This window comes from Salmo salar, chromosome 06, assembly GCF_965601325.2.
Source record: "Salmo salar chromosome 06, fSalSal1, whole genome shotgun sequence".
Classification (NCBI taxonomy): Eukaryota; Metazoa; Chordata; class Actinopteri; order Salmoniformes; family Salmonidae; genus Salmo; species Salmo salar.
The window spans coordinates 35,714,544-35,729,470 of NC_138296.1; the positions used below are offsets into that span (position 1 = coordinate 35,714,544).

The window sequence follows — 14,927 nt, forward strand, 5'->3', positions numbered from 1 at the left end:
TCAGAGGCAGCTGTCATTCGTTGTCTCTGATTGGGGATCATATTTAGGCAGCCTTTTCCCACTGGGTTTTTGTGGGATCTTGTTTTTGTATAGCTGCTTTGAAGCCTGCAGAACTTTACGTTCGTTTTTTGTATTTTATTTGTTTTGTCGGTGTTCATCTAAGAAAGTGAAAGATGTACGCTTACCACGCTGCACCTTGGTCTCCTTCTTCAGACGAACGTAACAGAGAGAGTGAACAGTTGAACCATGACATTACGCCCTGACTGCCTCTGTTATCACTCTTAGGTAGTGTGTGTCAGTCGAGGCCTGGGTATTAAACTCACACTACGTGAACCTGACGTGGCACATCTGTTCGGCCCAGTTCCCTTCCTCAGTGTAAAACTAATCATCCATACAGTTAGCAGACTGCATCCCACTATAATTATCATGCTGCTTACCGAAACTAAAGGGATGTGAAACAATGGCGCTATGAGTAAGATGTCTGGACATTTTGAGTGGAAGCCAAATGCCTGTCTGGGGTGCTATCTGAGAGCATTAGAATGCAGGACAGATTTGTAGGGGGGAATTATTACCTCCAACACAGATCTGGATATGATTATTGTATCAAATAATAAGGGCAGTAGACTAGACATTGGATTAAGCTTTTCAAAACAAGATACAGTATGTTTACATACACTATACACATGCCAAACATATCAAACTCTCAGATAATATGATTACTTGTAATAAGATAAGAGTTTCTCCTCTTAGGCCATCTCTATGTTATGTCTCTGGTTGGTTGAGGTACAGTATATGGCATATTGCATGGCAGTTGGTGCTAGGCAGGCCAGGCTGTCACACTTCCTCAGCAGGCAGAACAGGACCAGCTGGGCCCTGGGGACACTACCGCCACCTGTTCCCCCTGTCCCCATAGCTGCAGAGATGGGACAGAGAGGGACAAGGGCCTGGGCCAGGCTATGGGAACACAACATTGTGCATGTGTCTTTTCATCCCAATACTTGTATCTATGAAGGTATAGGAGATTCATTAACATCTCATCATTATATATCAGTGACGTGCACAATACGGAAGTGATCCGACGAAGCAGATGCTAAGCTACAGGACTGTTTTGCTAGCACAGGCTGTAATATGCTAAGCGATTCATCCAATAAAATTGAGGAGGTTACCACATCAGTCACCGGCATCATTAATAAGTGCAACATCCACGCTGAGCTTAAGGTTAGAGCTGCCAGTTTCAGGGAGCAGGACAGTATTCCGGACGCTTATAAGAAAATCTGCTACAACCTCTAACGTGCCATCAAACAGGAAATTTGTCAATACAGACTAAGATTGAATCCTACTACAACGGCTCTGACGCTCGTTGGATGCGGCAGGGCTTGCAAACTATCATGGGGTACAAAGGGAAACCCAGCCACGAGCTGCCCAGTGACGTGAGCTTTTCCAGACGAGATAAATGCCTTCTATGCTCGCTTCGAGGCAAGCAACACAGAACCATGCATACAGTTCATTGACTATAGCTCAGCGTTCAACACCATAGTGCCCTCCAAGTTGATCATTAACCTGTTATGGCTAGGGGGCAGTATTTTCACGGCTGGATAAAATACGTACCCGATTTAATCTGGTTACTACTCCTGCCCAGTAACTAGAATATGCATATAATTATTGGCTTTGGATAGAAAACACTTCAAAGTTTCTAAAATTGTTTGAATGGTGTCTGTGAGTATAACAGAACTCAAATGGCAGGTCAAAACCTGAGAGATTCCTTTACAGGAAGTGGCCTGTCTGACCATTTCTTGAACTTCTTTGCCATCTCTATCTTTTACAAAGGATCTCTGCTCTAATGTGACACTTCCTACGTCTTCCATGGGCACTCAGAGCCCGGGAAAAAACAGAATGTCGTCATCCCAGCCCCAGGCTGAAACACATTATCGCCTTTCTCAAGTGGCCGATCAAGGGACTGTGGGCTTAGGCGTGTGCCCTGGCCGCCCCCGTCTTTGTGATTTTTCCTCTGTTTGCCGAAAAGGAGATTCCCGGTCGGAATATTATCGCTTTTTTACGAGATAAATTGCATAAAAATTGATTTTAAACAGCGGTTGACATGCTTCGAAGTACGGTAATGGAATATTTAGATTTTTTTTGTCACGAATTGCGCCATGCGCACGACCCTGATTTACCATTTCGGATAGTGTCTGGGACGCACGAACAAAACGCCGCTATTCGGATATAAAGATGGATTATTTTGGACCAAACCAACATTTGTTATTGAAGTAGCAGTCCTGGGAGTGCATTCTGACGAAGACAACAAAAGGTAATCAAACTTTTATAATAGTAAATCTGATTTTGGTGAAGGCTAAACTTGCCGGGTGTCTAAATAGCTAGCCCGTGATGGCTGGGCTATGTACTTAGAATATTGCAAAATGTGCTTTCACCAAAAAGCTATTTTAAAATCGGACATATCGAGTGCATAGAGGAGTTCTGTATCTATAATTCTTAAAATAATTGTTATGCTTTTTGTGAACGTTTATCGTGAGTAATTTAGTAAATTGTTAGCAAATTCCCCGGAAGTTTGCGGGGGGGTATGCTAGTTCTGAACGTCACATGCTAATGTAAAAAGCTGTTTTTTGATATAAATATGAACTTGATTGAACAAAACATGCATGTATTGTATAACATAATGTCCTAGGTGTGTCATCTGATGAAGATCATCAAAGGTTAGTGCTGCATTTAGCTGTCTTCTGGGTTTTTGTGACATTATATGCTAGCTTGAAAAATGGGTGTCTGATTATTTCAGGCTTGGTACTCTGCTGACATAATCTAATGTTTTGCTTTCGCTGTAAAGCCTTTTTGAAATCGGACAGTGTGGTTAGATAAAGGAGAGTCTTGTCTTTAAAATGCTGTGAAATAGTCATGTTTGAAAAATTGAAGTTTTGGAATTTTTGAGGAATTTGTAATTCGCGCCACGCCTATCATTGGATATTGGAGCAGGTGTTCCGCTAGCGGAACGTCTAGATGTAAGAGGACTCTGGGACTGAACACCTCCCTTTGCAACTAGATCCTGGACTTCCTGACGGGCCACCCCCATGTGGTGGGGGTAGGCAACAACACATCCGCCATGCTAACCTTCAACACGGGGGCCCCTCAGGGGTGCGTGCTTAGTCCCCTCCTGTACTCCCTGTTCGCCCGCTACTGCATGGCATGGCCGCGCGCAACTCCAACACCATCATTAAGTTTGCTGACGACACGACGGTGGTTGGCCTGATCAGCGATGACGATGAGACAGCCTATAGAGAGAAGGTCCGAGATTTGGAAGTATGGTGCCAGAAAACAGGAAACGGAGGGCCGAATACAGGAAACGGAGGGCTAAACATGCCCCCATCCACATCCACAGGGCTGTAGTGGAGTGGTGGAATTATCATGGTCCACACACACCAACACAGTCGTGAAGGCATGACAACACCTCTTCCCACTCAGGAGGCTGAAAAGATTTGGCGTGGGCCCTCAGATCCTCAAAAGGTTATACAGCTGCACCACCGCTTGGCATCTGACTGCAAGGCGCCATCCAGGACCTGGACGCCAGAGAACTCGGCCCCAGTGATGTACTGGGCCGTTCACACTACCCCCTGTAGCACATTGCAGTCGGATGCCAAGCAGTTGCCAGTCATGGGAAGGCCTTCAAAACTGTCGAAGACTCCAGTCGCCCAAGTCATAGACTCTCTGCTACTGCACGGCAAGCAGTACCGATGAACAAAGTCTGGAACCAACATGACCCTGAACAGCTTCTACCCCCAAGACAAATAGTTAACCAACCTGGACTACCTGCATTGAGCCTTTTTGCACTAACTCGTTTGACTCATTACTTACGCTGCTGTTACTGTATATTATCTATCCTGTTGCCTAGTCACTTTATACCTATGTACATATCTAGCTCAAATACTTCGTACCCCTGCACAACGACTTGGTACTGGTACCCAATGTATATAGCCAAGTTATCGTTACGCATTGTGTATTTATTATTACGTGTCTATTATTTCTATATTTTCTTTCTCTCTGTGTTGTTGGGAAGGGCCCGTAAGTAAGCATTTCACTGTTAGTCTACACCTGTTGTTTTCGAAGCATGTGACAAATCAAATGTTATTTGACATATTCATTAACATATTATACTTCTTAGTATAAATGTAGTTTGAAGCGTGCTGAACAAGAAACTGAACAACAAACCAAGGTTTGTCCCCTGGTTTGTCCCTAATAGGGCTACAGAGCCGTATTACAGTCCAGTCTGTCTGCTCCACATACTTTAACTGGGCTGGATAGGAGTCGAGGAGAGGCAGTTTGCCAGCGAGACACAGTCTGCTATCCTTGGCATACAGGCCACTTCCGCAACAATTCTGGCTGGGGTCAGCGGTCACGGGCCAGTCTGTTGGTCTGACCACTGACAGCACCACTGAGGAGGCCCTGACGTGTCAATGTTGCCATGAGCACATACACTTCCTCATGCTGTGCACATACAACCAATGGAAAAAAGCTTCAGTGCCAACTAAGCAAAGGCTTTTCTGGCTCTGCTGAGCGTGAGCACCAGGTGTTTCAGACACCATTTGAATATGTGTGAGTGTGCTCAGCTACCCTCAGTCAATTAGACTCCACACACTGAGGAGAGTCCATGTGCCTTAGCATGGAGTAGTAATCCTTAACCCTGACACACAGAGGGAGGGCACCTAAAGGTTTAACATAGTCATTAACAGGAAGAAACACAGGCAGGTTCCAGGTGAAAAAAACTAAACTGGAGAGGTGTGTGCGCGTGCGTTTGGCTTCGTCTTGGGAGCACACAGGTTGATGTCCTCCCATCCATCACCATGTCCTGCACTCTCTCTCCTCCACAGTGGGACAGACTGACTGACTGACTGAGGGCTGTGTTTCCCTCCTGTCAAACAGGACATGAACAGCTAATTAAACAGCCATGTTGGAAGAGGGTCTGGTATCCTGAGTAACCAAACAAACGGAGACATGTGCTTCCTCTTTCTGTTAGCTACGCGTGACGGCTGGATAAACACTGGGCAAATACTGGAAACTTTCACTCCCCCACTCTTTTCCCAGGTTGTTTTCACAAGACAAGCAGTCTTTGGGAAAAGCAACATGGGTGCAACAAGACATGCACATATTTCTGTCCAAAAGGTAAAAGGCTTCTGAGATTAGTTTCCCTCCCCACGGTTCTATTTAAATGTTTTTCTTTTTCACGTTAACTACCCCAGTGGAGTTGTCATTGCTGGCCTACAGATAAGTGAGAGGACAGACATAAACACAGCTTACTGTAAGGCATTCAGATCCTGGAGAATCAATGTCTGACACATCCCTGATGTCCACTTGGCACATTGGAGTTGGGTGAGGGAATGCGTAGATCACAGGAGGTTGGTGGCACCTTAATTGGGGAGGACGGGCTCATGGTAATGGCTGGAGCGGAATGGTATCAAATACATCAAACGCATGGCTTCCATGTGTTTGAAGCCATTCCAGTCGCGCTGTTCCAGCCATTATTATGCGTTGTCCTCCCCTCAGCAGCCTCCACTGGTGTAGATATAGCATAGAGGGCACTGGTGATAGTTATAGAGAGGGGCCGCAGTTCAGCTGAATGCTGGTTCATTACTAAATCAGCAGGTTAAGGTAAGGTTTCTGTTAGATACACGGTTTCACATCTAGTCACAGCTGCTTCTATATGGATGGTATGTCAAGCGCAAGCTCTGCACTATCCATTATGTTGGTTGAGTGATGAGGACTCACAGGTCGTAGTGCTGGTTCCACTTGGGGTCGAGGGTGTTCTTCACGGTGTCTGTGGAGTGACATTGTCCTGAGCCATCCACCACCACTTTGGCAAAGGGATCAGGGAGGCCTGCAGGGGAACACACACACACACACACACACTCTGCCTCAGCACACTGGCCTGGCCAAGGACAGGCTGTACTAGGAGAAAATGTTACAGGGATCACGCCATCATTATTTTATGATTTCATTATGGAAGTGAGACTATCCGGTTTCTGAAACAGGGAAAAGAGGTCATCTGAAGAAAACTACCTTTGATGAATAACATTCTATGACAGTATAGGAATGGCTGATGTGTGAATCTGATAGTGTGACTGAACCTGAGCCGAGTGACAGATATCTGGAGATACGGGTGGAAATGACATTGACACTAATAGACAGACCTGAGGGACCTGTTGGATGACATTTACCTGCACATAGCCTGGGTGTGATGGACACACAAGCTCACAGCACACACACACACACACACACATATGCAATGCAGGCCCACACAAACAAAACAAAACTGCACTTAGAAATACATCTCTCCGTATACATAAACACACTATCCCACAGAGACAAGCCTGCCTTGCTGCCACACAAGGCAGAGTTCTCTCCACCCAGGCCCTGACTGAGTGAGTGTTTACTCAGCCCCTGAGTGCTGGAATGGGAGGAATGGGCACCAGAGAAACCACCTGAGTGAGGGACCTTAACACACTCACTCTCCATGACAGCCTGACCCAAGCACACCCAAACACTGGGGCCACTATGGACACCTAGCATACACTGAAATGCTGTGCTGTTTCACTCTGAAATGGACTAGCATTACATTACGGTATAAACGTTTTATTGATATCCCATACTTAACCTCTACAGAATTGCCCCAATTAGGCACATTTGGGCAGACTTAATACAACATTTTGAACAGACATGCAATGGTTCATTGCATCAGTCTAAAAATGTACACAAACACTGCTGTCATCTAGTGGCCAGAATCGAAATTGCGAATAATACATTGTGACCTTTCTCTGATGATGGAATTATCTTTTACCAGATTAAGTGTGTTATATTCTCCCACATTAACATCACATTTACACAAACTTCAAAGTGTTTCCTTTCAAATGGTATTAAGAATATGCATATCCTTGCTTCAGGTCCTGAGCTACAGGCAGTTAGATTTGGGTATGTCATTTCAGGCGAAAATTGAAAAAAAGGGTCCGATCCTTTACTTCTTTGGGAAAGGGGGCGGTATTTTGACGTCCGGATGAAAAGCGTGCCCAAAGTAAACTGCCTGCTACTCAGGCCCAGAAGCTAGGATATGCATATAATTGGTAGATTTGGATAGAACACATGCTAAAGTTTCTAAAACTGTCAAAATAATGTCTGTGAGTATAACAGAACTGAAATGGCAGGCGAAACCCCGAGGACAAACCATCAACAACAACAAAAAATTCAGCATACCACTGATTTCAATGGCTGGCACTTTTATAATAGGGTGAAATCGTCCCTGGTTGCAGTTCCTAGGGCTTCCACTAGATGTCATCAGTCTTTAGAAACAGTTTCAGGCTGGTTTTTGGAAAAATGTGGGAGAAGTTGTAGTTTTTTTAAGTGGCTCCCATTTTGGCTGTGGTGTTTCCAAGCGCATGGCCGAGAGAGCGCGTTCTTTTTGTTTATCTCCGGTAAAGACAATAACGATTCTCCGTCTTAAATTTTATCGTTTATTTGCGTATTACGGTACCTAAGGTTTGATTATAAACGTTGATTGACTTGTTTGGATAAGTTTATTGGTAATGTTTGGGATTCATTTTGTATGCATTTTGAAGGAGGGAAACTAAGTGGATTATTGACTGAAGAGCGCCAGCTAAACTGAGTTTTTATGGATATAAAGAAGGACTTTATTGAACAAAAGGACCATTTGAAATCTAACAGACCTTTTGGAATGCCAACAGAAGAAGATCTTCAAATGTAAGGCATATATTATATCGCTATTTCTCACTTTTGTTTAGCAACTCCCTGGTTGAAAATGATTTGTTATGCATTTGTGTGCTGGGCGCTGTCCTCAGATAATCGCATGGTTTGCTTTCGCCGTAAAGCCTTTTTGAAATCTGACACGGCAGGTGGATTAACAACAAGTTAAGCTTTATTTTGATGCATTGCACTTAAATATTTATAGTAATTTAATTTGAATTTCACGCTCTGCAATTTCACCGGATGTTGGCCAGATGGGACGCTAGCGTCCCAATAATCCGCAAGAAGTTAAGAGATGTTTCAGACCTGTCTGACTCAATGCATGAAATGTCAATGAAACAAAGGGAATAAAATAGTCCTAGTTTTATTGGCTAATATTGATAATAAGCTACATCATTGTGACGTGGTGAGCTCATCTTTCTCCCCACAAACATATCAGTAGTAACATTACAGGGTACTAACCCTTTCCTCTTTGCTGGTGTAGTGTTGTGGCTGATTAATAAGTGTGTTAGCATGGCGTTCTGCTGGTAGGGAACTCTAGTAGCTGGCAGCAGGCCCTCTTTTCAGCTCAAACTGACCCACATTTCACATTTCTCACGGGGGATACTTATATCTCACACTGCAGACATCAAAGCCCTCAAGCCCCCTGACTATGAAACTATAATGCCATTTAACATGGAGTCGAGGATCAGAAACACAGCTTTCACTGGGTTACTTACGAAAGAAATCTTTCTTCACCAGGTTTTTGGCGCAGAGGACTGAAAGAGAAGAGGAGAATGAGGTGTTATTTTTAATCGTTGCAGATAGACACATATTACACACTGACAGGCTGTTGTGATCGTGTGGTTACATCACTGCCAAGGGAGAGGTTTGTGCAGGGCTGAAGTGATACACTGTTGCTCAGGGAACTGAATCGAAAAGCGCTCCATCTTGGATATGGATAGCCTTGGCTACATTACATAAGCAGCAAGAGCATTTCTTCTATAATGTGTAATGTAAGACAAGTAATGTGACTTTCAGGTGATAGAGAAAACACATGAACATATATCTTTAGCCAGACTGGATTGTGCCAGAGCCTATATCTCTACATTTGAGTGTGTGTACTGATCATAAGTTGACAACCAGGTGATGACTCAATGACATGAGGAACTCTCCTGTTCCGCTCCAGAAAATAGACCCACATCAACATGCTTTATAGCTATAGTAGTTGATTAACAGCAACTCAACCAAGAAAGTAACTTGACGATAGTGCATATGGGCACTTGTTGGCGACATGCTGAATCATAGGGCATACGCACATTAATTCAATATGAACTATTAAAAGGGAGGGGCATATTCTTCCCCACAGCAGCCAGCCTGCAGCAGCAGAGCAGTAGATTGGACAGATCCCCAGTGAGAATCATGGAGGGGCTGCTGAGGCAATGAGGCAAAGCCACTTAAACACCCTCCACTGGGCCTGGATGAACGGCCAACTGGGTGTCTGGAGCCACCGACACACACTCAGTCACTTACTCAGACCCGGCCCAAGCCCAGTCCCTCTGGTCCGCTTCAGTACAGACACAGGCAAGAATGGCCTTTCTATTGTACTTCAATTACCTTTGTGTATTTGGTCTATGTATTTTTTGGGCCATCCCGGTCACATCCCACTGATCAAAATCCACCCACTATGCTCACTACCACCGCCATTCAATACCACCCCCATAGACGCCAGCTGCGGTGCGACAGCTGTCCATAGTTGCCATGTGAGTCGATTTCAGATCTTTGAGAGATGAAATCTGTCTCATGTCTGGCGGGCCCCGAGGCCGTTTGTGTGTCTTTTCTCTACAGAGACCCGCTCACATGTAGGTGTGTCCAGACTTTACTTTGCTAACACAAATAAACAAAGGCAGGCACATAGGGGCAGACAGCAGCCTAAGCCATTGAATCTACAACCACCGCTATTCATCTGCCCCTCCCCACCCACCCACAGCTAAACACAGGGAGAACCACAGTGCTTACACTGCATGTGAAACATAACCTGACTCCTAAATCAATTTAGGTCTGAGCTGAAACAACGTATGAGAGGGAACAGAACACCATTTAAAAGTGCCATGGACTGAATTAAACACACAAATCACAGACCGCAGTGTGAAACACAAACATCTACACATGGTGTTTACTGATACACTCAGCACACACAAAGGGTTTCTGGGTTTAATGAAAATTACACCATTAAGATGGAGAGGAGGGAGAAAAATAGGTCTTAACCGAATCTAAACCCTCTTGGGGGATGGGAAGGGAGAACATGCTCGACAGACGAGGAAGAATTTCTTCCAGCAAACATCCCTGGAATGTGTTCCGTTCCAGTGAAACCCACCTCATTACTCAAACATCTGGTATGCATCTCTTTCAGTCAGTCTCACACAGACACTGTATGCCAGTCATCACACACACCACAGGCCCCTGAAAGGGTCCACAACACCTCGCTCTGCACACCCGCTCTAGCTCCAGTGATCTAATTAATTATTTACAGGCAGAGAGGTGTGAGAGAGAGAGAATGTCGGGGTGTGGGGTGCTGTGAGGGGGTGAGGAGTTGTAAGAATCAGGTAACAACACTCTGTGATAGCACTATTCAGGTCTTGTTTCTTTTACAACCAAATACGGGCAGAACGACATACGCTGGGTCCTGAAAACTAGCTACATAGTGTGTTTCTCAAAAGTAGATGATTTAATCAAAAGAAATGGACTCTCAAAGCTGGTAATTTTCTGTATTTTCACAGCTGCAGCGGAGCAAAGCTACAAGAGATGGACATGAACAGTTAAAACGTTACAGGGAGTCCCAGTGAGAAAGGGCAATGGTGAGTCTCATATAGCCAAATGTAAACTGGGAGAGAGGAAGAGGGAAGAGAGAGGAGGCCGGTGACACAATAGGCCTGTCTGACTGTGGTAGAGAAATGACACATCACGGAACACCAGAACTTGCAGTAATGTCCCTCTGACCGGGACATGAAAACCAACGGGCCTTCTGTAAGCATACATTAAACCTAGCCATCAATACAGCAGGAAAACAACACTACACTTATACATGTAAAATATAGAACAGGCCGAATTACAGCCGAGCACAGCGGACCCAAGACAAAACCACTGAAATTACAGAGATAACCAGACAATGGCAGCAGAGAAGCCAATGATGAGATAGACTGCAGCACATGAATAGAGCACCGGGCAGCAATCATCATCCAATGTAAGCCAACCATCAGAACATGAGGAGTTCTCATTACTAGGGCCCTATAAAATCTGCCACGAGGAGAACGGGAATGGAATCACAGTATCCAGACATTAAAACAGAATTCAACCATATAAATTGTTTTATTGAACTTAGTAGGGAATCAACCAAATGTATTGAACATTTATTAATTTGAGCAAGCTTATCATACATAAGACATGAACAGAATACATCAGTGATATGTATTTCCTGCAACTTTCTGATGAGTTAACGAGAATTCCCCATCTGTGTATGCGCAGTGAGCGCGTCTACCACTTTGTGTAGTCGTTAGCGAAGATGCTAATGAAAAGTCTTCTGGTAGATGGAAAGGCTTTCCAAAAAACCTTCTCAATTAAATGTTAACTGCAAAGTAACCTATGCTTAAATGGATTATTTGCATCAATGTAGTGGGTATTTATTCCATGTGTAACTCTGTGTTGTTGTTTGTGTCGCACTGCTTTGCTTTATCTTGGCCAAGTCGCAGTTGTAAATGAGAACTTGTTCTCAACTGGCCTACCTGGTTAAATAAAGGTGAAATAAATAAAATGTAAAAATTTGTTTAGCAAATTCTACCATCACATACACTCCAGAAATAACACTAAATAATAGCCTCTTGCTATGCGCTACACCCAAAAAATCTACATTTATAAAAATGTCACAGACCTCAAGTGGTCTCCTGATGTGGTTTAAGCATTGTTAAATTGGATGTTCAATTTTAAAAAAAAAGGTTGATTTTGAGAGTGAAAACCTGAAGAAAAAAAAAACAGGTGAAAACAGAAACCTTGAAAAACTAAACTGAGAATACGGAATCAGTAAAAAAAAATAAAACAGGTTTTCTAGGGACCTACATTACATACAGACAAGCGTAAACTCAGACACCATGGGCCAACTGCCTCTCTTTCAGTCAATATATAGCCTAACCACCAATATAAGTGGTAGGATAGGCAGGTCAATGTATGCAGGTATTGAGCAGATAGTCTGACTGATCACGTAGTAAACCAGAGAGTGAAGACCGGATGTAAACTATAATGATGTACACATATTTCTGTGAGTCCGGCCCTGACGGTCTGATGGGTTTCCCTGGAGAAGGGCAGCTAAATGAACCTACCGTTGCTAAACATGGCGGGCTCCAGATAATGTGAGCGCTGGTTGACCGCAGGAAAGGGAACGCCGTGGTCGGATCGGGCTCTATGCCAGCGGCTCAGCAGGCTTCCCCCTTGGACGGATGGACAGACCAGCTGCAGTTGGAGCCCAGAGATGGACCTGCTAGACGGTACAGGGTGTCCCGGTCCTCTCTTCAGGGGTGTCACCCCTTATGGGACGGAGGACTGAATCATTCGGCTCTGCTTTATACTTTTACAGGGAGAGGGTTCAGTGAGTTATTGAATCTTACATGAACACAAAGGGTTATGGGACCCTTGGTTTGTATCTCACTGTCACTCCTTGTGGCCTCATTTTGGTTAGTTAGTGATTTCTCAAGGGCTCTTTCCCATGGTAGCTGAGCACTTGCCTCTTGTGTGTAAATCTGAATGTCAAACAGCCACGCTCTTAAATGTTTCCCCGATGATGGTTGTTTAATACTTCTCATGGTGTTACATACACTACATGACCGAGAGTATGTGGACACGTGTTCATCGAACATATCATTCCAAAATCATGGACATTAATATGGAGTTGGTCCCACCTTTGCTGCTCTAACAGCTTCCACTCTTCTGGGAAGGGTTTCCACTAGTTGTTGGAACATGGCTGCGGGGTCTTGCTTCCATTCAGCCACAAGAGCATTAGTGAGGTCGGACACTAATGTTGGGCGATTAGGCCTGGTTCGCAGTCGGCGTTCCAATTCATCCCAAAAGTGTTCGATGGGGTTGAGGTCAGGGTTCTGAGCAGGCCAGTCAAGTTCTTCCACACCGATCTTGACAAACCATTTCTGTATGGACCTCGCTTTATGCACAGGGGCATTGTCATGCTGAAACAGTAAAGGGCCTTCCCCAAACTGTTGCCACAAAGTTGGAAGCATAGAATCGTCTAGAATGCCATGGTATGGTGTAGCAATACGATTTCCCTTCACTGGAACTAAGGGGCCTAGCACGAACCATGAAAAACAGCCCCAAACCATTATTCCTCCTCCACCAAATTTTACAGTTGGTGCTATGCATTGTGGCTGGTAACTTTCTCCTGGCATCCACCAAACCCAGATTCATTCGTTGGACTCCCAGATGGTGAAACGTGATTCATCACTCCAGAGAACGCATTTCCACCGCTCCAGAGTAGAGGTCGACCGATTAATCGGAAAGGCCGATTAATTAGGGCCGATTAAGTTTTCGTAACAATCGGTAATCGGTATTTTTGGCCACCGATTTGCTGATAAAAAATGTTTTTCTCTCACCTTTATTTAACCAGGCAAGTCAGATTAAGAACACATTCTTATTTTCAATGACGGCCTAGGAACGGGGGTTAACTGCCTTGTTCAGGGGGGATTCGTTTTTGCAACCTTCCGGTTACTAGTCCAATGTTCTAACCACCTGCCTTACATTGCACTCCACGAGGAGCCTGCATGGCAGGCTGACTACCTGTTATGGGAGGGCAGCAAGAAGCCAAGGTAAGTTGCTAGCTAGCATTAAACTTATCTTGTAAAAAACTATCAATCTTAACATAATCACTAGTTAGCTACACATTGTTGATGATATTACTAGTTTATCTAACGTGTCCTGCGTTGCATATAATCGATGCAGTGCCTGTTAATTTCTCATTGAATCACAGCCTACTTCGACAAACAGGTGATGATTTAACAAGCGCATTTGCAAAAAAGCACAGTCGTTGCACCAATGTACCTAACCATAAACATCAATGCCTTTCTTTAAAATCAATACACAAGTATATATTTTTAAACCTGCATATTTACTTAATGTTGCCTGCTAACATGAAATTGTGTCACTTCTCTTGCGTTCATTGCACGCAGAGTCAGAGTATATGCAACAGTTTGGGCCGCCTGGCTCGCTGCGAACTAATTTGCCAGAATTTTACATAATTATGACATAACATTGAAGGTTGTGCAATGTAACAGGAATATTTAGACTTAGGGATGCCACCCGTTAGATAAAATACGGAACGGTTCCGTATTTCACTGAAAGAAAATACTTTTTTTTTCTCGAGATGATAGTTTCCGGATTCAACCATATTAATGACCTAAGGCTCGTATTTCTGTGTGTTTATTATATTATAATTAAGTCTATGATTTGATAGAGCAGTCTGACTGAGCGGTGGTAGGCACCAGCAGGCTCGTAAGCATTCATTCAAAGAGCACTTTCGTGCGTTTTGCCAGCAGCTCTTCGCTGTGCTTCAAGCATTGCGCTGTTTATGACTTCAAGCCGGGTGGGTATAATTTGTGGAACGTTCCAACAGGCTGTTCTAAAAACTTAGTAAATAACAAGGTTGCCAAAAAACAACGCATACAAAGTTGTATAGCGGCAGAATAAGATACCGGGTAGGGTGGTCTATTTCATTGCGTTTTTCACTCATCACGTTTATTCCGAAAAATGTCTGTCCTCACTCTGGTTGCCTATGGACAAACACTAAGAATAAGCTACGTGGTGAGGTGATGCCTATTCGGCAGCTTGTTAGCTAGGTTTGTATGCGTTGCTACTTTGTATGCGTTGTTGGTTGGCAACCTTTTACTTTATGTTTTTTGGAACAGATTCCTGTTGGAACGTTCCACAAATTATACCCACCCCTTCAAGCCTATCAACTCCCAAGATTAGGCTGGTGTAACCGATGTGAAATGGCTAGCTAGTTAGCGGGGTGTGCGCTAATAGTGTTTCAAACGTCACTCGCTCTGAGACTTGGAGTAGTTGTTTCCCTTGCTCTGCATGGGTAACACTGCTTCGAGGGTGGCTGTTGTTGATGTGTTCCTGGTTCGAGCCCAGGTAGG

General features: G+C 44.2%; 1 protein-coding gene across 1 annotated transcript in view; it reads right to left on the reverse strand.

Annotated features, from left to right (window-relative positions):
* Positions 1 to 14,927, reverse strand: part of LOC106607065 (E3 ubiquitin-protein ligase SMURF2) — a 60,212-nt gene that overhangs the window by 21,396 nt on the left and 23,889 nt on the right. Inside the window, exons 2-3 of the mRNA XM_045720310.2 lie at positions 8,475 to 8,513; positions 5,770 to 5,878 (exon numbers count right to left, since the gene is read on the reverse strand). Of these exons, the coding sequence (XP_045576266.1) occupies positions 5,770 to 5,878; positions 8,475 to 8,513 (148 nt within the window). The remainder of the gene's footprint in view (positions 1 to 5,769; positions 5,879 to 8,474; positions 8,514 to 14,927) is intronic.